General features: G+C 33.4%; 1 protein-coding gene across 1 annotated transcript in view; it reads right to left on the bottom strand.

The window, feature by feature from the left end:
- Positions 1-24,365, bottom strand: part of LOC141499328 (uncharacterized) — a 519,469-nt gene that overhangs the window by 83,807 nt on the left and 411,297 nt on the right. Inside the window, exons 16-17 of the mRNA XM_074202106.1 lie at positions 19,779-20,031; positions 4,590-4,753 (exon numbers count right to left, since the gene is read on the bottom strand). Coding sequence (XP_074058207.1) covers positions 4,590-4,753; positions 19,779-20,031 — 417 coding nt within the window. The remainder of the gene's footprint in view (positions 1-4,589; positions 4,754-19,778; positions 20,032-24,365) is intronic.

Below are 24,365 nucleotides of genomic sequence, written 5' to 3'. Positions count from 1 at the left end.
GAAATAACTTTATAGATTTCTCTTTTGAAAGATTATTAAAAAACATTAAGTTAATAACAGATCACATTGAAAAATAACTCTGGAGTTCTTTTAATGATGAGTACTCTGACCTATCTGCATAGGTTTATTCCTTCCTTCCCATTATCTTACAGAATCAAGAAATAATTTGTACTGAGAAAAAAGTAGATAGATACAGAAAAAAAAAGTATATCCTAGTTTATAAGCAAATGACTCTAATATGCTACATGTCTAAGTACGTGACTGTGAGTCCGTTTGTTCTGGCATTTTCTCTGATTTTTGACTCTAAGAAGCCATGATTAATTTATGATTATACTTTACATCCAACTATCTTTCTGATTAGGTCAGCAGGAAGGAGAATCCCGCTGATCTCTAACACTACCTTACAATCATACCTAATTTCTCTTCATACATCACGATGTGCCAAAAACAACAACAACAGCAACAACAGCAACCTCATCTACCTGATATCTCCAAAATGAAACTGATGGGCAATCCTGCTCAAGTTAGCAGGGTTTTTCTGCTCTGGTGCCAGATCAGGGGTTGTAGATGAATAGGATAAGACATTGTACAAAAGAAAATTAGTGAACAGTGAATCCTATCAAGTGCAGAATAAATAAAAATTTAAGCTCCAGAAAGTGACAAAAGGTTGGACTTCAGGGGGGGAAAAAATCAGTAATAATCTATAGAGGATTACAAAATAACATATCATTGTGAACATTTACATTGGGAAGAGACCTTTTTTTTGCTTTTGTTTTGTATTGTTGTGAAGAAAGCTCTCTTTTATAGAATGGTATGAAGAAAATTCTTTGTTAAGTCTTGAAATTCTAAAGAAAGTGAGAATAAAGTGAAATTTGTAAGTGGTATGTAAACCCCTAAAGGAGAAGAACTATTTTATTTTTTATCTTTATATCCCTGATATCTAACATATTGTCCTAGCATATAGAAAATGTTCACTAAAACTTTATTGAATTATTCACATTCAGTAAAAGAATCATGGAGTATGATTGCAGACTAAAGCCTAATATTTCAAATTTTTAAAATTTGTTTCATGCTTTATGTGTTTTTTTCTCTCATGTTTTGTTTTTCCCTTTTGTTGTATTTCTTTCGTGATATGACTAATCTGGAAATATATTCAACATAATTATATGTGTGTAACCTATATCAAATTATTCACTGTCAAGGGAAGGGGGAGAAAAAGAGGGAGGGAGAAAAATACAGAAATCAAAATCTTACAAAAATGAATCCTAAAAATGATCTTTTCATGTTGTTGGAAAAATAAATAAATAAATTTATACTAAAAAATTTTATTGCAATAAGTTGAATTATAGGTTATATTGTAGAAAAGATTCCTATTGGATTTTATGGCCTCTAAGATCCCTTCCATGCCAAATTCCAAGAATCTGCAAAGATAGAGAAGGAAATCTCTTAGTTGAACTTAATTTTCTACTTAAAACTATGGATTGAATATTGACCTGTCAAGAAACCCAAAAACACAGTACCTTTGACAATCAAGACAGTCTTTCTCTTTTGTAGACAAAACCAGAATATGTATGCAATTTACCTTTGACATATCTATATATCTATATATCTATATATATATATATATAGTTTAAAAGTTTGACAAAATTTTTGATGTTTCAAGTGGTTACAATTTTCTTTTCTAAATACTAACTATACTTTTAATTTTTTATATGATAAATCTTGATTTCTTTTGCATTTTCAGGGAAACAATATGAGATGAGATTGATCAAGAAGGAAGAAAATTTTTATATCTTAATATCTTATTCCCTAAGACAATAAATATGTTCATAATGTTCTCACAAATCCTGTATTACAATTGTTTTAATCTAAATTAATTTTTCTAAGTAATAAATGGTTGCAGCTAAAAGTTATGAAGCTATTTTGAACTATTAAGTCAATGATCAAGAAGGCATTAATATCTGAAAGCTAATGAACTAGACTACCAGTACATTGAAATTGTATACAGCTTCCAGGAATATAGAAACTTGGAACTATTTGGTTAGACATATAGATTTTGATTTGTCATTCTCTGCATATTGCAAAAGAGCAAAATGTTTCATTAACATCCTAGGAAATAATAGATTCAGTCTCCTTGAAGTGCATGTACAGGTGTGGAGAGCCTTCATTCAAAAAATCAAGATTTTATTGTCTTCAAACACTTTCTGATTAATTTACACAATGTAATCTCTAAGGGACAATAACCCAAATTAACCAGCATAATAAATCAAATATGCCATTTACTCAATATGATGGGTATGTGCCAATGATTGCTTATTGCAATAGCTTAGAAAAACTATATTTCAGAGAACAAGAACATTTAGATATAAACAGTGTTTTCTTAACAGAAAAATTACACTATCTAGATTTTTGTTATTTCGGAGATTATTTAGAATTTTTCAGTTACCATACATAGTTAACTTTACATAATCTCACAGAAAAGGAAAGGAAGGTACTCATTACTATGGTTGGAATAGTTGTTTAGTTTTTCTTTGTTTGTTTCTCACATGCAATACCTGAGTATAGCTAATGGATTTAGTGGGGACAAGTAATTTAAAAAATAAACTATGTGGAAGGAAACAAATTAAAAATTTTTCTCATGTTGCTTTATGAAACATACTAAAACTTATTAAAATTTAAACTACATCATATAGCATTTTATTACATAAATTCCCTAAGAAAATTTGTATATGTTATCAATGGTTAATATCAAAGATATTATGAGTCAATTAGAAATTTTCATGTGAAGATTTTGAGGTCTTCTCAAGTATTATGTTCTCCCCTTTAAACATATGGGAAGCTTAAAGTTAATAAAATGAACATTATACAGCAAAGTAATGGTGTTATCAAAAAAAAAAACTGAAGGAAGAGTGGAAATCTCCCATTCTCAGGGAAAAACATATTGTGGAAATATGACATATACCTTTTATGACATGTCAAAACACAGACCAAAGTTGTGCACAACTAGCATGTACTCACTAAAGAATTCATTAATTTGACAAAACCTATATGATTTGTCCTAAAGCCTCCACCAGAAAAGTACAAATCTTCTGAACAACAAGAAGGTAAAAATCTCTGAAACTGTGAGTCAAAGGCAGAAAAGTTTTCATATTATACATGTCATATTATGAGGTTGATGAAAGTTACAGAACATCTAGTTCTGTATTATGAGTCGTGAAACCTGTGTTTGAATTCTATTTCTTTCTAATATCATATATGCAATCATTTACCAAATACTGCCATTTTCATCATGACAAAATCTTTCATTTTCAACACCTTCTCTCCATTCTAAATGACCTTAGTTCAGTCTCTTATTGCTTATTGATTATATTATTAAAGTTGGCTTCTTATTTTTCTCCTTGACATGTCTCTCCCAACTCTGATCCATCCTAAACATTATTTCCAAAGTTATTTTATTTTAATAAAAATCTCACTATTACCATATGGTAATATGCCTTAGTCAGTCAATAATCGTTTTGTTTCTGATATAATGTTTGGATAAAAATGGGTCATTACAAGTTTATAAAAGTCCTAACATAAGAAAGATAGTCAACAAGGATGCATTAACACAGCTCTGGGAAATGCAGTACCCCCTTGTCTTTATTTCGAGAGTTACATAGCCATTGTCCATAAGGTTTCAGTCTTCAGTCCTTGAGTTTACTTTCCTCTTACCACATCTGAAGGGATCTCTTGCAGGGAATCCTACCTTTGACATTTCCATTCTAACTTACATCAGGCACTTGATAACTCCAGATCTCTTATTCTTTATTTACAGAATAAAGGGTTTTGAGATGTTCTTTAAGGTTCTTTCTAATGTCGATTATATGAATAAACTTTTTTTTATTCAAAGTAATTCTCCTTCATATTTGATTTACCTCTAGTTTCTGGTTTATTGATAGAACTAGTCTAAGAGCTAAATTTTGAATCAATGAGTATGGCATGCTCCTGAGCCAACTGCCCAATTTACCCACTTCCCTGAGTTTTCACATTTGTGATTCAATGTTCAAGTTCTGACTCCAAGACAGTGGGCTAGCAGTACATAAAATAAATATTAAAATTTACATCTACTTATAGATAGGAATATATATGTATATATATATATTTATACATATATATATATATATATATATATATATATATATATATATATATATAAATTACTCCTTCCAAATACCTCCTCTCATACACATACAAAAAGAGACAGTGTCATGGTACAACAGGAGGAAGAAGAAAAGGGAAACCCACACAATTACCTCAGACAATTCTCTACAGTACAACTGAACTCCAGGGAGTCCTTCCTATTGTTCATGTTGTTCAGTGAACTCAAAAATTCAGTATATAACTTATAGAACATCGTTTGCATGCTAAGAAACTATCTGACTTGAAGGTAAAGTTTCTTTTCCTCTAACAGCATTAAATCAAAGGGTGTCTCTGCAAGAGAGAATTGGTCCTTGACTTTTTTCCTCTTGGTCAGTTTCACACAATTTAACCATAGGATGCCAGGATTTGAGACTCAACTCTTTGAGAATGAACCAGTGTTCATATCTTACCTGAGACAATACAAATACAAAACTGCCCAGGAAATGATGAATAGGAGGGAGTAAAGTAACACTGTGATCACTGCTCCAGGAATTCCTGATTGTTTTGTCCTTACAAAATTCCAATATAGCTTTGCAGCATCAGCAACTGGAATATCCCCATCAGAAGCAAGTCGCTGATATATAAAAATAGAAGAAAAAAATGTGTGACTTACCTGATTCAATGAAGCAAATGAATTAAGTCTACTTATGTACCAGGCACTGAGATAGATAGATAGACAGACAGACAGACAGATAGATAGATGGCTAAGTGGATGATGGATAGGTGGATGGATGGATGGATGGATGGATGGATGGATGGATGGATGGATGGATGGATGTTGGATAGATGGTGTGGTGAGTAGGCAGCTAGATACACGTACATATATACATATAAAAAGTAAGAGGAGGAAGGGAAGAAGGAAAGGAAGGGTGGAAAGAAGAAGAAAAGAAAGGATGAAAGGAAGGAAGGAAAAGAGGGAATGAATGAAAAAGGAAGGAATAAAAAAGGATGAATAATTAGAATGGAATCTTTATTAAGCATTTGGTGTATTTTATAAGTTCTAGGGACACAAAACAAATAAACAAGACAAATTATTCCCACAAAGAGTTTAGATTCCGATCAGGATATACACACACATAGAAGGGTTCTGGAGAGTAGATGGGACAGATGACTGAAATCAGGGGAGAAAACACCCATGGTAGAAGTTACTCTGGGTAGCAATAGGATAGAAAAAACCAAGGAGGATGATTTTTGAGAAATAGTTCAATCATATGTGCTAGACCCCAAGGCTGCAAAAGGAAAAATGAAGATATTTTGCCCTCAAGTAGCTTAGTTTCTATTGAAAATGAACTAACATAGTAGCCTGTTTATCCAAATAAGTATATTTAAAAATAATAATAATAAAGATGTCAAATTTCATTGTCATAGAACAAATTTGTAAATCTCCTAGGCTCTTCTGCTAGATAAAGAAAAAATAAACGATAAGTTCCTTTCTCCTTCATTGCTTTACTCAGGTTTTTCCCTCCATTTGTTTTCCCCTTCATGATTTAAAAGCATGCATCAGGGGATGTACACTATACATGAAATTCATGAAGTAAAATCCATGTTTTATTGATGTACTATTAGTTTCTGTATTTAATGAGCATATACTTTACAAAGAAATCAAATATCAGCAATGGGAAGATTTGTTTTCTGCTGAAGAAAGACAAGATATGACTGGAATTATGGGCAATATAATATAAGGTGACTTTTTAAAGTCACCTTACAAAGGCTATCTAGCCATTAGATTTTTTAAGGACTCAAATTAAAATTGAATGAATATTATAATAATAGCTTGTATTACATTCTCTTATGGATAAGAAAACAGACTGGGAGAAGTTAAGTAACTTATCTAAGGTCCCACAGAGCTATTAAGTGTCTGAAACACTCAATCCATTATACCACTAAGAAAGCTGACTCTTTTTCAAATTTGGATGTTTATTATATTGCCTAGAAGATTTCAGTGAAGAAACAGAAAAGAAGAAATATTTGAAGTAAATCAAATTCCAGATATTCTTAATATTTTAGGGTGAGTGAGATTCTATAATGAAAACCAGGAAGAGGAGATTCTTCTGGAAATCTAGTTTCCATGAATATTTGAATGAAAAGATTAAGACTATTCATAGAGAGCTCCCTCTTTTCTTCTCCTCATCCCACACTCCCTATGTCTTTTGTCATTCTTTCATCCTTCATTTCTACTTCATATAATGTGGTAACTATTCCTCGCCAAGCCAAAATCCTCTGTATGCATGAGATTGCATTCTGTCACCTCTTCTTCAACAGATTGCTCCCTCTATCATCTTTGCTCTTTCATTTATCTCCAATTGATCACTCTTTACTACTTCATTCATTACTTCTTACAAATATGTTCATGTCTTTCCCATTCATAAAAAGATCCTTCATTTGATCCATCTTTCCATCCTAGGTATTATACTATATCTCTCCTTGCTTTTTGGCTAACTTCCCTAAGATGATTGTCTTTAATGAATCCTTTCACTTTCTTTCCTCTTACTCTCTTCTTGCCTCTCTACAATCTGACTTTTGACCTTATCATTCAAATGAAACTGCTCTGTCCAGAGGTACTAATGATACCTAAAATGTCAAATCTAACGGCCATTTCTCAAATATCATAAATCATCCCTCTTGGTAGAATTTGACATTTTCAATCATTCTTTTCCATTTGATTAATTTTTCTTTCTCTAGATTTTCATGAGAGTACTCTTTCCTGATTCTCTTACCTATCTGATTATTCCTCAGTTTACTTTCCTCTAGCTTCATCCAGGTCATTCCTGCTAAAGATAGATGACTCATTGGTCTTGGTCTTGGAACAACTTTTCTTCCTCTTTTACTTTTTTAAACTATATAAATATTTTGTTTTCCAATTATATACAATAGAGGTTTCTACCTATCATTTTTGTAAAGTTTTAAATTTTTACAATTGTCCCCCACTCTCCCTTCCATCCTGCTTCACCCACCACAGAAGGCAATCTGATAATCTTTCCATGTTTCCATACTATGCACTGATCAAAATTGAATGTGTTGAGAGGAAAAAAAACATATCCTTGAGGAAGAAATAAAATATTAGAGATAGCAAAATTATGCATCACATAATACAACTTTTAAATAATTGAAAGTAATAATCTTTGGTCTTTCTTTAAATTCCACAGTTCTTTTTCTGGATGCAGATAGTATTCTTCATCACAGATATTCTAAAATTGTGCCTAATTATTGCATTGATGGAATGAGTAAATTCATTAAGGTTGATCATCAGTCCTCTGTTACTGTTACAATGTTCTTCTTATCCTGCTCATCTCACTCATTATCAACTCATGCAAGTCTTTTCAGGCTTCTCTGAAATCCCATCCCTCCTGGTTTCTAATAGAACAATAGTGTTCCATAACATACATGTTCCAAAATTTGTTCATTCATTCCCCATTTGATGAGCATCCTTTCTATTTCCAATTCTTTACCAAGAAAAACAGAGCTGGCATGAATATTTTTGTACAAGTGATGTTTTTACCTTTTTCCATGATATCTTCAGGGTATAGAATCAGTAGTGGTATTGCTGGATCAAAGCACAAGTAAATGTTATTGCCCTTTGGGTGTAATTCCAATTTGCTCTCAAGAAAGTTTGGATCAGTTCACAGCTTCACCAACAATGCATTAGTGTCCCAGATTTCCCACATCCCTTCCAACATTAATCATTGTCCTTTCTGGTCATTTTTGCCAATATTAGAGGTGTGAGGTGGTATCTCAGAGATGCTTTAATTTGCATTTCTCTAATCAGTAATGATTTAGAACAATTATTCATATGACTATAGGTAGTTTTGATTTCCTCATCTCCAAATTGCCTTTATATATCCTTTGACCATTTGTCAATTGGGAATGAATTTGACTCAATTCTCTCTCTCTCTCTCTCTCTCTCTCTCTCTCTCTCTCTCTCTCTCTTTCTCTCTAGGAGATAGGTATAGATAGATAGAGATAGAAATGATATAGATAGATACATACATTAAAAAATGAGTCCTTTGTCAGAAATACTAGTGGTAAAAATTGTTTCCCAGTTTATTATATTTCTTTTAATCTTGCTTACTATTGTTTGGTTTGTGCAAAAGCTTTTTAATTTAATGTAATCAAAAGTGTCCAGTTTTTAATGATATTCTCTATCTCTTTCGTGGTCATAAACTGTTCCCCTTTCCACAGATCTGATAGCTAAACTGTTCCTCGTTCTCCTAGTTTGCTTATAATATTATCTTTTCTGTCTAAATTGTGTACCCATTTTGATCTTATCTTGGTATAAGGTGTGAGATGTTGTTCTTATCAAAGTTTCTGCCATACTATCTTCCAACTTTCCCAACAGTTTTTATCAGAGTGAGTTCTTATACCAGAAACTGGACTCTTTGGGTTTATCAAACAGCAGATTACTCTACTCATTGCCTGCTGTCTATTTTGCACCTAGTCCATTACACTAATCCACCACTTAATTTGTTAGTCTGTACCAGACTGTTTTGATGACTGATGCTTTATAATATAATTTGAAATCTGGGAAAGTTAAATTACCTTCTTTTGTACTTTTTTTCATTAAATTCCTTGATATTCTTGACTTTTTGTTTCTCCACATGAATTTAGTTACAATTTTTTCTAGCTCATTCAAGTAATTTTTTAGAACTTTGATTGGTATAGTAGTAAATAGATAGTTTAATTTAGGTAGAACAGTAATTTTTATTACATTAGCTCAGCCTATCCATGTGCAGTTGATATTTTCCCAGTTTATTTAAATCTGATTTTATTTGTGTGAAAAGTGGTTCATAGTTGTTTTCATAGAGTTTCTGTGTCTGCCTTGGCAGGTAGACCCCCAAGGAGTTTATGTTGTCTGAAGTTATTTTAAATGAGATTTCTCTTTCTAGATTTTGCTAATATATCTTGCTTATAATATATAGAAATACTGAGAATTTATGTTAGCGTATTTTATGTCCTGTGACATTGCTAAAGTTGCTAATTGTTTCCAGTAGCTTTTTAAGATGAATTTTTTGGGTTCTCTAAGAATACCATCATGTCATCTGCAAAGAGTGGGAGTTTTGTTTCTTCCTTCCCAATTCTAATTCCTTCAATTTCTTTTTTCTTCTATTATTGCTGAAGGTAACATTTCCAATACAATATTAAATTGTAATGGTGATAATGGGCATCCTTGTTTCACCACTGATCTTATTGGGAAAGCCTCTAGCATATCCCCATTGCATATAAAGTTTGTTGAAGATTCAGACAGATACTATTTTTCATTCTACGGAACAATTCATTATTCCTATGCTTTTCTAGCGTTTTTAGTAGCAATGTGTTTTGTATTTCATCAAGGGATTTTTTTTAGCATCTATTGAGATAATCAGATGATTTCCATTAGATGTATTATTGATAGTCAATTATACTGACAGCTTCCTAATATTGAATCAACCTGTATTCCTGGAATAAATCTTGCTTGATCACAGTGTACTAACCTAGTGATAACTTGTTGAATTGCTTTGCTAAGATTTATTTAAGATTTTTGAGTCCATATTCTTTAGGGAAATTTGTCTATAATTTTCTTTCTTTTTTTGACACTTCCTGGTTAAAGATAAGCACCAAATTGGTTTCAGAGAAGAAATTAGGCAGAATTCCATTTTCATCTATTTTTCTAAAAAAGTTTATATGGAATTGGAACTAATTGTTCCTTAAATGTTTGACAGAATTCACTTGTGACTCCATCTGGCCCTAGAGAGTTTTTCTTAAGGAATTCATTTGATGGCTTGTTGAATTTCTTTTTCTCAGATAAGATTATTTAGGTATTTAATTTCCTCTTAATTTAACCCGAGGCACATAATTTTTTCCCAAATATTTATCCATTTCACTTAGAGCATCAAATTTATTGGCATACAGTTGGGCAAAAATCATCCTGAATTATTACTTTAATTTCCTTCTCATTGGTATTAAGCCCACTTTTTATCATTTTTGATATTAGTAATTTAATGTTTTTCTTTTTTTGTAATCAAATTAATCTAAGGTTTATCTATTTTATTTTTTTCATGAAACACCTCTTGTTTTTATTAATTAGTTCAGTAGTTTTCTTGCTTTTGATTTTATTAACTTCTTTAATTTTTAGAATTTTTAATTTGATATTTAATTGGGGGATTGATTTATTTTTTCTCTATTTTTTTACTTGCATGCTTAATTCATTGATTTCTTCTTTTTCTATTTTTTCATGTAAGCATTTAGAGATAATAATATATTCCCTAATAACTATGTTAGCTGTATCCCATAAGCTTTGGTATGTTGTTTCATTATTGTCATTGTCAATGATGAAATCATTAATTTTATCCATAATTTTCTGTTTGACCCACTCAATTCTCAAAATTAGTTTACTTAGTTTCCAATTAGTTTTCAGTCTCTCTCTCTCTCTCTCTCTCTCTCTCTCTCTCTCTCTCCCTCCCTTCCTCCAAGGCCCATTATTACACATACTTTTTATTGTATTATGCTCTTTAAAGGAAGTATTCATTATTTCTGCTTTTCTGCATTTTTATGAGGTTTCTATGCCCTACTATGTCTTAATTTTAGTGAAGGTGCTATGTACAGCGGAAAAAAATGTTTATTCTTTTCTAGCCCCATTCTCTTTTTTCCAAAGATCTATCAAGTCTAGGTTTTTCAACATTCTATTTGCCTCCTTAACATCCTTTTTGTTTCTTTTATCATTAGATTTATCTAATTCTGAGAGGGGGAGGTTGAGGTCTCATTCCTGTCTATGTCTTCCTGTAACTCATTCAGTTTCTCCTCTAAGACTAGGCATGCTGTACCACTTGGTGCATAAATATTTAGTATTGAAATTGCTTCATTGTCTATGGTACCTTTTAAGAAGATATAGTTTCTTTCCTTATCACTTTTAGTGAGATATATTTTTGCAGCTTCTTTTCTGGACTGCTATCACTGCCTTTTTCACTTCAGCTGAAAAATAATATATTCTGCTCCAACCTTTTACCTTTACCCTGTATGTATCTCTCTGTTTCAAATGAGTTTCTTGTAAGCAGCATGTTGTAGGATTCTGGTTTTTAATCCATTCTACTATCTATTTAAATTATATGGGAGAGTTCAACCCATTCACATTCAAAGTTATAATTACAAACTCTTTATTGCCCTCCATGCTATCTTTTCTCTGTTTGTATTTTCCCCTTTGTCCACCTTATCCTTATTTCCCAGTATTTTGCTTCTGAATATTACTTCAGTGAGTTTGTCATTTATATCAACCCCTCTCCAATTTCTTTCCCCTTTCCCTTTGCCTCTTATTCCTTCCCCTCCTTCTGTCAGTTCTTCTTTCCCCACCCCCCTTTCCTCTCTTAATACTTGAAAGATAAGTTTCCAAACTTAACTCTAACTCACTCTCTTTCTCTCTCTCTCTCTCTCTCTCTCTCTCTCTCTCTCTCTCTCTCTCTCTCTCTCTCAGTTTGGGGGGGGGGGGTAATCCTTCTTTTAGCCAAATCTGATGAGAGTAAGATTCAAGTAGTTCTCATCTCACCTCCTCCCTTCTTCCCCTCTATTGCAATAGCTCCTTTGCCCCCCTCTTCATGTGATATAATTTACTCCATTCAGTCTCCTCCATCCTCCAGTCTCTTCACTGAACTCACTTTTTAAGGTGATATTATTTTTAAATCATTCTATCAGTTATGGAAAAGTCATGTGTGTCCATTAATTCTCATTAAGTATATTCTCTGTAATAGAGTTACAATTCTCAAGAGTTATGAAAATCTTTCTCCCAGGTAGGGATATAGGTAGTTTAACCTTATTGGATGAGTTTTATTTTTCTTTTCTTTTTTTAATCTTTCCATGAATATCTTGAGTGTCCTGTTTGAAGTACAAATTTTTGATTTAACTCATCTTTACAACAGGAAAAGTTGGAAGTCTCCTATGTTGTTAAATGCCCATCTTTTCCTTTGGAAAAGAAGGCTCAATTTTGCCAGATAGTGAGCCTTCTGAGCTCCTTTGTTTTTCAGAATACCATATACCAAGCCCTTCAATCACTTAATGTTGATGTAGGAAAGTTCTGTATAATCTTTACTGTGGCTCCTTGGTATCTCAATTTTTCCTTTCTGCCTGCTTGCAGGATTTGCTTTTATCTAATAATTCTGAAGTTTGGCCCCAGTATTCTTGGTATTTTCATTGTGGATCCCCTTCAGGAGGGGGTTGATGTATTCTTTCAATAACTATTTTGCACTCTGATCCCATGATTTCCAAGCAATTCTCCTCTACTATATCATGAAGTATGGAGGCTTTATTTTCCCTCCTCATTTTCAGTAAGCCCAATGATTTTTAAACTGTCTCTTCTGTATCTATTTTCTAAGTAATTTGTTTTATCAATGAGGTATTTTAAATTTTCCTTTTTTTTATGTTTTTGATTTTGTTTAACAGATTCTTGTTTTCTCATGAAGACATTAGTTTCCATAGATTCCAATCTTTTTTTAGAGAAGAATTTTCTTTATTTCTTTTCAACTCCTTTTCCAATTGGTCAGTTATACTTTTGAAGCAGTTTTCCATTTGCTCAATTGTGGTTTTTTTGAGACAATTATTTTCTTTTTTTACTTGTCCAATTGTATTTTTTGTTTTCTTGTTGCAATATGAAAATTTGCCCTTACAAAGTGTTAATTTTCTCTTGTATTTTTTTCCCAGTTTTTCCAATTAATTTTTACCCTCCTTCCTGATCTCTTCTAAGAAGTTATTCTAGGCCTGGAGAACAATTCATATTTTCCTCTTAAGTTCTAGTTTTTTTCTGAATTAGGATCCTTGCCTTCAAGGTAATATTTCATGAAACTCACTTTCTGCTGGCCTTTCTTAATTTCCCTAGGATTTTCTATTGGGTGAGGGGCTGGTTCACAGACTTTTAGTATTGAGATTCCTAGAGGCTTTGCTCACTGGGTTTAGTAACTCCTAGTATGCTAGCCAGTAGGGGAATGCTAGATAAATTGTCTGGAATATCTGTGACCCTGATTAGTGGTCCACTCCCTGGGGTGGGGGGGTGGGGAGTTGGAGTAGGGGTAAAAGGATCCCGTTTATCCTGGAACAAAGTGATCTGTGCCCTTGGGCTATATAGGTGATGGACTTAATCCTCAATCAGTGCTGAGGATGATCTGCTGCTCACACCTGAGCCTGGGGATGTGTGGGGGGTTGGGGTGGGGTGGGGCTGTTATTGTGTTTGTTCTGAGAAGAGTTACTTTCTCTCACAGGAATTGAAAAGAGAGGACTCAACTGGAAACACAGGGCCTTTGCTGAAAACATGAGGCTTATGGCCCTGGTCTTCCAGAATTGATGTCTAGCCTCAGTGCTGTAGCTCTCCCATCCCATACAGTACACTCTTCCATGCTGGAGCTCTCCCTGCTGCTACATGCACAGCAAACGCTTCCACTGCTGTTTTCAAGTCAGTCCCCCAGCCTCACCCCCTACCCCTGTGCTTGCTCTCTTCTCTCTGCCCCTCTTATCCATGCTCTCCTGTGACAGAACTTGCTGCATGATGTTGTCCTAAGTTCTTCTCTGGGTTTTGTGGATCCAAATTTTGTTAATAGACTGGGATCATGTTAATTCTGAGGGAAAGTCAGTAGAATTTAAAATAGTGCCTAGCTTCTGTCCACCTTCTTATCCAGAACCTCTTCCTATTTTATATTACTTCACTTCATGATTTCATCAGCTCCAAGGGATTCAATTATCCATTCTAGGATAATTATCAAATTTACTCATTTAGCTCTAACTTCTCTGATGACCTCCAGTTTCATATCTTCAGTAGATATTGAATATCTCAAATAGGATATATAAACAAATCATTATCTTTCCCCAAAAACTCTTTCCTGTCCTTAATGTTCCTATTAATATTTGGGCTACCACCATCCTAATTTGCATACTGATTTACATACATCATCTTGAAATTCTAATTCTTGCTTACTCCCTCATATTCAACATGCTCCCATATCCTGTCAATTCATCTTTCATCATATTTCTTATTTATGCATCCTTCTCACTTTTGATAACTGCCAACATCCTGGTGCAAGCCTTCATTACCTCATACCTGGTCTACTACAATAACCTTCTGATTAAAATAGCTCTGTCACAGATTTCCCTCATCCCTTCCAACATTGATCATTGTCCTTTCTGGTCATATTGTCCTGGAAATGCTCTTAAAGAACATGTAACCATGTCACATACACCCCATAGCTTCCTATCATCTCAAATACAAATATAAAACTTTCTGTTTGATATTCAAAGACCTCCATAACTTACTTCCTGAAATGATTTGCTCCTGTCACACCTTATACCTTCTAACATATACTCTGAGATCCAGTGACATTGTTCCTTGGGCAAGAAACTCCATCCTAAAACTCTGGGAATTTTCATAGGATTAAATCTATGCTTTAAATGCTCTCCCTCATCCAACATCTCTACCTCCTGGCTTCCTTGAATTCCTTCAAATCCCAGGCAAAGGCTACCCTAGACAAGAATTTTTTTTTGCTCATACTCCTTCTTGCTAGTTCCATGTTTCTCTTGATTATGTCAATTTTATCTTCTATGTAGCTTACTGATACATGATTGCTTATATGTTATTCTCCCTCTTGCCTCCTACTATGAGTTCTTTGAGGGCAGGGTTTATATTTTGCTTTCCTTTATGTCCCCAATGATTAGAGAATTCCTTGACACATAGACATTTAATAAAATGACAAAAATAAAATAGTTCTAGGCCTCAAAGAGCATGTAGTTTACTGAAATAGATAATTTTTTTTATTTTCTATTATCTTTTCTTATACTGTAGTCTTAATTTTTCTTACATCTTTTTTTGTCTTCTCCAAAAACTAACGCAATGTAATGTACAGAGAAAGTCTGTTAAATTTTATTTGAATTAGTGTTAAAAATTGAGTGATGTGAGGAATACTTTCAATGTTTATTTACTCTACATTTAAAAACTAAAAATAGAGATCAAGTTGCAAGAAAATTGCAAATTATTGGAATTGTTAAGCTTTCTGGAGGAATACATTACCAACCACTTGAGCAGCAAAGTAATAAATTTATCAATTTTTAAATGGTTATCAAAACTATTTATTAACACATGGTACTCAAATTATGCTTCCTTTCATATTTATGTTACAGAGTTAAATAAATTATAAAAAATGGGTCAGGAATAGAAAACACAGATGAGTTTCAGAAACATATGTGTGGTCCTGATGACATGGGCTAAACAAAGAAGATACATGGATTTCATTCATGATCATAGGTGTTGAAGATATTCTAAGTGTTGCTTATACAAATTAAATTCAAGGTAGTAGATTATAGAACCCCTTAATGCACTTTCATTTTGCCAATTTTTAAATAGTCTTTAATATCTACTTTCAAATTAGAAAGCAAAAAAGAGGATGCTTGATACTCTTTGGAGGTATTGAATTAGCCCTAGTCGATTTAAAGAGCTGTATAATTATTAAGATGGTCACATTCTAGGTCCAGTGGAAGATATCAGTAGAAGACCCAGAGACAATTCTTTGTATTCATTTGTTCAGTTGCCTTGGATACAACTTACTATTAGAACATTATTAATCTGCCTAAGGGACTGTACTGGAATAACTGAAGTAGTTCCAAGATGGCTTGCAGTCATTCTTTATGAAGAGATCTCAAAAGATTACACTGGGCAGCTGCTCATCCTCCCCAAATGACTTCACATGTGGAGTACCACTGGGCTCAGTACCATCACCCCTCCTGTTCAATATGTGCATTGGGCCTCTGGGAGAAATCATGAGATGCCATGGGATATGATTCTACCAGAAAGCAGACAGCACTCTACTCTATATCTCCTGCTCAACAAACCTTGACAACACAATCTCCCTGCTAGTGCAGAGTGTGAGAGAGGTAGGAATGTGGACTGAATCCAGCTGGCTCAAACTCAATCTAGAAATAATCAAAATGAGGATAACTGGCAGGGTCTAAGAACTTAGAGATTGAGGAGGATGTACAATTTGACTTTGTACTAAAAGAGCCTAATTTTCTTACATGCTACATGTGATCCACAGAAGTGAGGTCATCTGTGGTGGTCCTCATCCTTCCAGTTAATAGCAGTATAAATGCATGAATGAATAGCAATAACCACACCATGCAATTTTTGTTTTTAAATAGTTTCTCTATTACTACTATTAATCATTTCTTAGAATATTGCTGTGATAATTGCCTACAATAGAGTGAAAAAAAGTTTTTTTCTGTTTTTTACCCTGAAAACCTTGATATTCATGATATTTGAGTTATTTGGGAACTATTAAAATCAAATACAATGTTAAGATCAGAAAAACCTGGGTTAAAATTTCATCTAAAACACATACTAGCTGCATGATGCCAAACAAATCCCAATCTCTCTCAGTCTCAGCTTTTTCATTTGTAAATTGAGTGAAGTGGACTTGACTTCCAAAGTCCCTTTCCATTTTAAAATTTTGATCATTTGATCCTTTGATTGAGGTGAGAGAATCATAAACTACAGGGATTTCCCTTCTGGTTCTTCATTGGCCAATGGCCAATTCATTCAGGAAAAAAAATCAGCTATAACACATTCTGCCAATTTTCAAATTTACTTGGAAGATCATGTGAATCTCAAAGTATTCCCTGTTTCTGCCTAATGAATGTTGACTCATGGCTTCAGACATTGATATATTTCTGTGGAATTCTGGAAAACAACAGTCTCATCAAGGTCTAACAGATAACAGTTGGCTCTGTGATTCTGTGCGAAATCTTCCACAAGTCTAAGAAATATAGGGAAAAAGTCTAAGAAACATAGGAATTATGAAGATCTGATTATGCAAGTAGCAACTACTTACAAATTAACCTACAAATGGAAAGACAACTCAATGTTTTCAAAAGAATATGAATTTTTATCATTATTCAATCTTTTCTTGAGCTCTTACGTGAGAAGGAACAACATTGCAGCAATTTAAAGGAAAAATATATAATAAAAGATCAGAAGTATTTTAATTTGCTGATGATCTACTTATTGCATTGGGTATATTTAATGTTTTCTTTCAATTTTTTCAAATAATAACCCTTATTTTTTCTTCTTTCTGTCAATAATGGGAGAGGGAAACCCTTGTAACAAATAATGATAATCAAAGCCAAAAAGAAATTCACATATTAGACATGTCCAAATAGTGCCGATAACAAAGAATGAGTATGTGTGGATATTTTTTCTTATTTTTTTTTATTTTTGCAAGGCAGTGGGCTTAAGTGACTTGCCCTAGGTCATACAACCAGGTAATTATTAAATGTGTCTGGGGTAGATTTGAACTCAGGTCCTCCTGACTCCAGGACTAGTGTTCTATCCACCACACTACCTAGATGCCCTGTATGGATATTTTCGAAACATATTCTTTCACACTATGCATGATACAATCAAGGTTGAAATTTTAAAATGAAAAGGAGACATCCTAGGATAAAACCGTGAAGAAACACCACCACTTTTCATTGGAAGAAATATGAAAATATTCCAGTGAAGAGAATTTATAACGTATCTTCCTTGAAGTCTAGTAATATTTTTCATTTTGCCTTTGTATCCCCAGCATTTAGAATGTAGAATCTTGTACAATGTAGTTTACAGCACACTGACTGGATTATATCAGAAGACTGAGAAAAGACAAAAAGATTAGGGTCACAAAAGCAAGGCAGGAAAGAGTATCAAAGAAGTAGTAGCTGGGAGTATTAAATGCTTCAGAAAGGGGAAAAAACAAGGAATGAGGAAAAAAACTGAATGCAGGAAAATAGCAACTCACTGTCACTACTAGATCAGGCCAAGAGAGATAAGGTTTACAAATCTGGCTTCCTCTTTGATTTGCTTTCTATCTTTGGGTCACTTCATTTCTGTACTACTACTTCAGGGATAAGATATGGATAACAACTCCTGTTCTTTATTTCTCACATAAAGCCTAGAATATGATAATAATATGATAAATTCTTATTGATTGATTTTGGAAAATATCAGATTGAAGGGTTGAGGGTGAAGCACTAAATTCCTGCCAAAGCTTTCCTTTCTAGAGGTCTACACCTGGATTCTCCAGCTAGCTTTCCACTTAACATTCGCAGCTTTGCTTGGTATGAACTCAAAGGAACAGGTGACCCCAGGTACCTCCTTGTGGATCACTCTTCCTTGCCTTCTTTTGGATATTTTATTAACTATTTGATTATAAACTCCTCAAGGTCAAGATTGTCTTTCTAATTTGAATCCACTACACATAGCATAGGGGCTAGTACATAGTAGGTGCCCTAACAAAAAGTGAATTGAAAAAATAAGGCAAAGAATAGAAATATACATTAAAATCGTGAATGTACTCTCAAATTGAAGATGTTTTTGATTGTTTAAATGCATATCTTTGACTTTAATTATATATTCATTCATTCAATGAAAACAAGGTTCATTCTCTAAAAATTATATAAAACTGATACTGTATACTTGTGAGTATCAAAATATAAAGCAAATATGTTTTAGAGTATTCTTGAGTGAATAGTTTACTGCCAATCTTCTACTCTGGAATTTCTAAAGAGTCTTATTATTTACTTAAGGCAAATAACAGAGGAGCAAATATTGTACTATAGGCAAGCTAAAACACCTCTGTAAAAAGAAATCCAATAACTTTGTTTCCTTTCTTGCAGGTGCCATTTAACTCCTAGTCAATGAAAACCTGGTATCATGTTTTCTTTTAATTATTTTGTTACTGTGTGTATTTGCTCTGAGCCCTGCAAGCAGAGCTATAGGAGTAAAGTATAGATTTAGCAAGAGATTCCAGGTCTAGTCCTCCAAAAAAGGAAAGCTTTCAGAGGAGTTTAATGCTTCATATTCAGTCAAAGATCTATCAACCAACAAGAATTTATCACATTTATGATTTATTGAATATGTGATTTCATTGATGTAGAGAACTTTGATTTAGGAAATTTTCTCCATATTGAGGCACTGAGAGGCTGAGGGACTTCCTTAGGGTCACACAGCCTGTATATGTCTGATATTTCTCACTCAAAGAGCACTTTTCTATTAACTGTGTCAAAATATAGAGTTAAAATAGCTGGACCTAGACACTTCTCAGAATGTGCCATTGATATTTATTTTTAATTAAAATTATTTAGTTTATCCAAATAGCATTGAACAAAGAAGATGTGTATTTTATTTTTTAATTTATTTATATTCCTTTACATAGGCAGGTAATATAAATGCCAGTCGGGGGAAAGTCAGATTTTTGTATAGTTTAGTTATTTTCAGTCACACCTATTCTTCATGACACCTTTTGCTGTTTTCTTAGAAAAGATATTGGAGTGACTTGGCATTTACTCAGTAAGTAAAGATTCTTTATGGTAATTTGGAAAACAAAAATCTTCCACACTTAAAGAATATGACTTTTTTGTCCCTTATTTATATTCTTTTATCAAAAGCAGGGAAAAAGTTAAATTTATCTTAAATGATATCACTGCTTGTTATAGAATAAAAATGAATACTTTTTTTCCCTTAATCAAATGAAATGATCATGGGTGAAATTTCATGTTATCAATCAAATCATGTTATAAAGTTGATTTCTATGTCAAAGACTCATATAAAGATTACTTATGTGACTTACCCCTAGGATAACATCCACTACAAACACTGCCAATGGGTCCAGTACTGTCCATAGTCCCAAAGCAATGATTAGCTTTGACAGGAAAGGAGGAGATGAGGAAAACAGTTGCTGACAGCCCCATCTGATCATAGCCAAAAGAAGTATTAAAGTATTCAGGGCTAGTGGTCCCACCAGGACCATGGCCAATTCTTCTCCTGTTCGAAGTAAAAAACTTGGGTAGCAAAGTTCAACAGTATGAAGATAGAAGCGGAATCTGGAAATAAATGAAAACAACCACACATGTGACATGAAGGCCATATACCAATTGTAAAATGTAGCAAACATTTTGAAACCTCATGTTTTTAGTAAATGCTTGTTAATAGTCCCTTGAATAAACTTTTAAGAAGGAAAAAGTGCATTGCAAGAATACCAGGTGAGATGCTTTTTTGAAAAATGTGTCTATTTTCGATATGGTTTCTTTGTTGTCTGCAATTAGATTCCCAAAGAAAATTAGCACTCTTCTTTATTACCATTACTCATCTTTCTAGTGATATTAGAATGTGACTATAAAATACTTTTCAACATTTTCCTTTTCCTGTCTGTATAGCTAATCTAATCTATCTGTCTGTCTGTCTTTCTACCTATGAGTATGAATCTCAAGGAAAGAACCACTATTAAAGGCACTAATGCCATGAGACAACCAAAGTTTTTTCTATCTCCTAAGTAAGGAATTCTTAATTATTTCCATATAAAGGATCATTTCGGTAGTTTAATTAAGTCTATGAACTCCTCAAAATATTATTTAAAATGTATAAAATAAAATCCAGAGAAATACCAAGAAAATCAAAAGTTAATGAAAATGAAGATACATTTTTCTCCAATCAAAGTCACAGACCTTCTGAAATGTGCCCATAGACCCCATTATTAGAGCTTCTGTATTGTTCTTTTCCTGTTTGTAGAACTATGATGCTAAAACCTTAGGCCACCTAGAAAGGCCAAGAAGGAAAGTCTAAATGCACAGTTTCAGGGAAGGAAGATAAAACACTAACAGATTGGGAATTCAGAATTTCAGTACTGGGAGAGGAAGATAACCAGAGTTTAGTTATTTTTCAGTCATGACTCCAGTTCATTTTATAGATGAGGAAACTGAGGCAAACAAGGTTGAGTTTTGCCCAAGGTCACAAGCTAGTACTTGATTATAGCTGACTTTAAATTCAAGTCTTCCAAACTCCAAAACAGGTACTCTATCCATCACACCACCTAGCTGCTTCATATCTAGAGCATGGTAGAAAATTTCCTATAGTTAAAAAGTTCTTATGAATAGCTAGGTGAATGTTGTACTAAAAGGTATGCTAAAGTATCAAGACTGAGACCTCTTTATGTCTGTGAATATGCATCCCTGAGTGTGTGTGTTGGTGCCTTTTTCCTGTCCAAGGTGCTGATTTAAGGTCTCTTGTGCTAACATTCTATGATGGTATGATTTCTGTAGCACTACCATTTCTGTGTTAAGCAATTCTTTGTTCTAAACAATAAAACCAACAAGCCACATAGTCACATAGATGAGAACAGCAATAGCTTCATTATGATTGGAATGACATATAGAGTTTTGGGAGCAAGTGGAAAGAAAGCCAAGTGAATGTCTATTGTCTAGAGATGAGATAGAACAACAAAAGAGATGAAACATAAATAGAAGGAAGGAGTCTGAAGATGTTTGCCATCAAGACAATATTTCCTACAGGTTCTAAAACGTTATGTTGCTCAAAATTGTGGCGGGGGGGGAAACAAGAAAAAAACCTTGGTTTCAGTATCAGCCCTTTGTTAAATTATTATTATCTATATGACTGTGGACTTGTCAGATAACCTCTGACTAAATACTCTTCGAAATTTCTTCAAGCTATAACATTCTATGGTTCATGTAGGAGCACTATGGAATATAGACATCTTCCCTCAGATGTCCTCTCAGAGGTCCAGTTAGTGAAATATTTTTAGCCTAATGAGGAAAGGTAACCCACTTCTGCTGTCTTCCTCCCACCACCCTACTTTAACAACTAGGATTATAGTACAAGGTTGCATCATATATCATGTCATATTATACCATATCATATCATATCATGGAAAAAGATTTAGATCTAGAAGAAAGATCAGACTTCATCTAATCCAAAATACATAAATACTGTTAGTCTTCTTAAGGAAAGTCACCATGTATAAAATTCTTTATGATCTAAATCCTCTTGTAATCAAGTACCATAATAGTGAGAACATTTGAAATATGGCTACTGATCTAATAACGCTTCTTCTATAATTACTTTTCTCAAATTTATCAGTCTAGAGATAAAAGGTACTTTATGGATCATATAAAACAACCCCCTTACCTTACTGATTAGTGTTTTAGTGGTCAGGGAAATGGCATGTCTGGTCAAAGGTAACACAGGTAATAAGTGGCACATTCAATATTCAAACTCAGATTCTCTGATGCAAGGTCTCTTGACAGATTGAAGAAAACATAGACACTCAAAAACTATTCTAGTGAACATAATCTCTCCTAGGTCATACCAATATGGAAAGGCCTTGAGTATTCAACTAGGTGACTAACTTTCATCTGACAAATAGCTTAATTAAACTGGTAACAAGCAAGAAGTTTCTTCACTGCCCAGAGGAGTACATATACATTCAAAGGGAGAGAGAGAGAGAGAGAGAGAGAGAGAGAGAGAGAGAGAGAGAGAGAGAGAGAGAGATCTCAAGATCTAGATCTAGAATTTGTTCAACAGTCAATTAATTGGATTAAATGGATTAGCTTCCATAACCAAGAGGTTTTTCATCTTCATTTCATCCCATCTTTTCTTAGAAAGCCCCAACAGGCTTTGTTGTTGCTGTTTTTTAGTTTTTTGCTTTTTAAAGGTCACAATTGGGAACTGTCACAGTAGAAATATTATATTCTTCCTTAGAAATTTGGTCATTCAGGGAAGAATACAATTCATTAAAATAAAATTAAAAACTCTTGTAAATAATACTATGATTCAAAACCATACAATTAAAATAAGTCCACATAAAATTCAGTAAATATATTTTAACTATACCATCTTATGATAAAAAAAACAATACACCCCAAAATAGTTTTTCTGAAGTGGGAAAACAGAAAGAAAATGATTATTTCTTGAATGATTTTAGGGTCAGTAGACTTTTTTTTAAACGATATATCCCCCAGCTAAATTTCTCTTTAAATACTGTATGGGATGCATGCCAGAAACAAATAACCTCATATTGTTTAGTTGGTCTAAAAAGGACAACTTCAAATAACACCAATACTGATGCTGAGCCAGGACCAAGCCCCAGTAATTCAAACAGCCACAGCCCCAGGCATCATCAGTACTCTCTTGTGATGAGAGGTCAGACCAAATGATGCATCTCCCTCCCCCAGTTCTGCCATCTGAATCACAACCCCTTGTAATGCCACTTCACAGATGACCCTGTTTGTGTACAGTAATATTCTTCAATCAATCAACTATCTACTAAATGCATCTTCATTGTGCCCCCTCCTTTGTTTCTGTTTCTAACAAGTTGATTGCTTTGTCTTCCCTTAGTTAGGAAGGTATGTCAAAGGTACTGTCAGTTATGCCCTTTAAACCAAAAGTTATTAACTGTTGAAAGTATCCTATAGCTGATATTTTGGTCTTACCTTCACCTTTTCTGGAATATCATGAGAAAGAGATCTTATTTAAAGAGAAACTGAATAATTAATTGGCATGTTGATATTTGTATGCAAACTGCAGATAGAAAATTGAATGGCTGGGGTTGCCACAGTATCAACACAGTGCTGCTGGAATTGACTTTTAGTGAACACTAAAAGCATTTTTCCCCAGGGGTTTTTCAATGATGGAGTTTTTCTGTGTTATCTTTAATATCCTAGAAAACAAACCCATCATTTGGGATTGGAAAGAGACTGGGAAAGATGGAGTTAAAATACATTTAGTTCTTCCACAAGTAACACACAGGAAAGACAGACAGGAACAAGATTTGAATATCCATGAGTTAAGTTCAGTCCCTTACTGTATTTTAATCAACATGAGTATCAAACATCAGGCTTTTGATTGTATAACTCATTAGTTATTCAAAAAAAGTAAGTGCTTATTAAGTACCAAAATCACAAATGCAAACCAAAATCCAATCATATCTTTCCTCTTCCTCAATAATATTTCTTTTTTACATATCTCTGGATTTAAAATAGAAAAAAGAAGAATTATGAGTCATTATTAATTACCTCAAAATCATATATTCCAACACTGTTTTAAATTTTGTCCTAACTAGCTATTTGACCTTGAGTAAATTATTCTGAAATGAGGTTGTTGGATGAAGATAATCTCTAAATTTCATTCTAGTACTAAAGTTTAGTGATTTTAAGATTTTGTGACCTTAGTTTGACCTTGGCATATGGTCGTCTGTGCTACGTTGGCAATTCATCTCTTTTTTTTCTTTTTATCTTTCTTCTATGAATTTTCAGATACTATCACAATGTCTGCCATGTAATAGGTATATAATAAATTCTTGTTGAATGGAAATTGTCTTCATCATCTTCAATCACCTCTTTGTTCTTCTCTATCCAAATAGATT

Source organism: Macrotis lagotis, chromosome X (assembly GCF_037893015.1).
Source record: "Macrotis lagotis isolate mMagLag1 chromosome X, bilby.v1.9.chrom.fasta, whole genome shotgun sequence".
NCBI classification, from domain to species: Eukaryota; Metazoa; Chordata; class Mammalia; order Peramelemorphia; family Peramelidae; genus Macrotis; species Macrotis lagotis.
The sequence above is the reverse complement of the archived record's forward strand: the minus strand, read 5'-3'. Positions and strand labels throughout refer to the sequence as shown.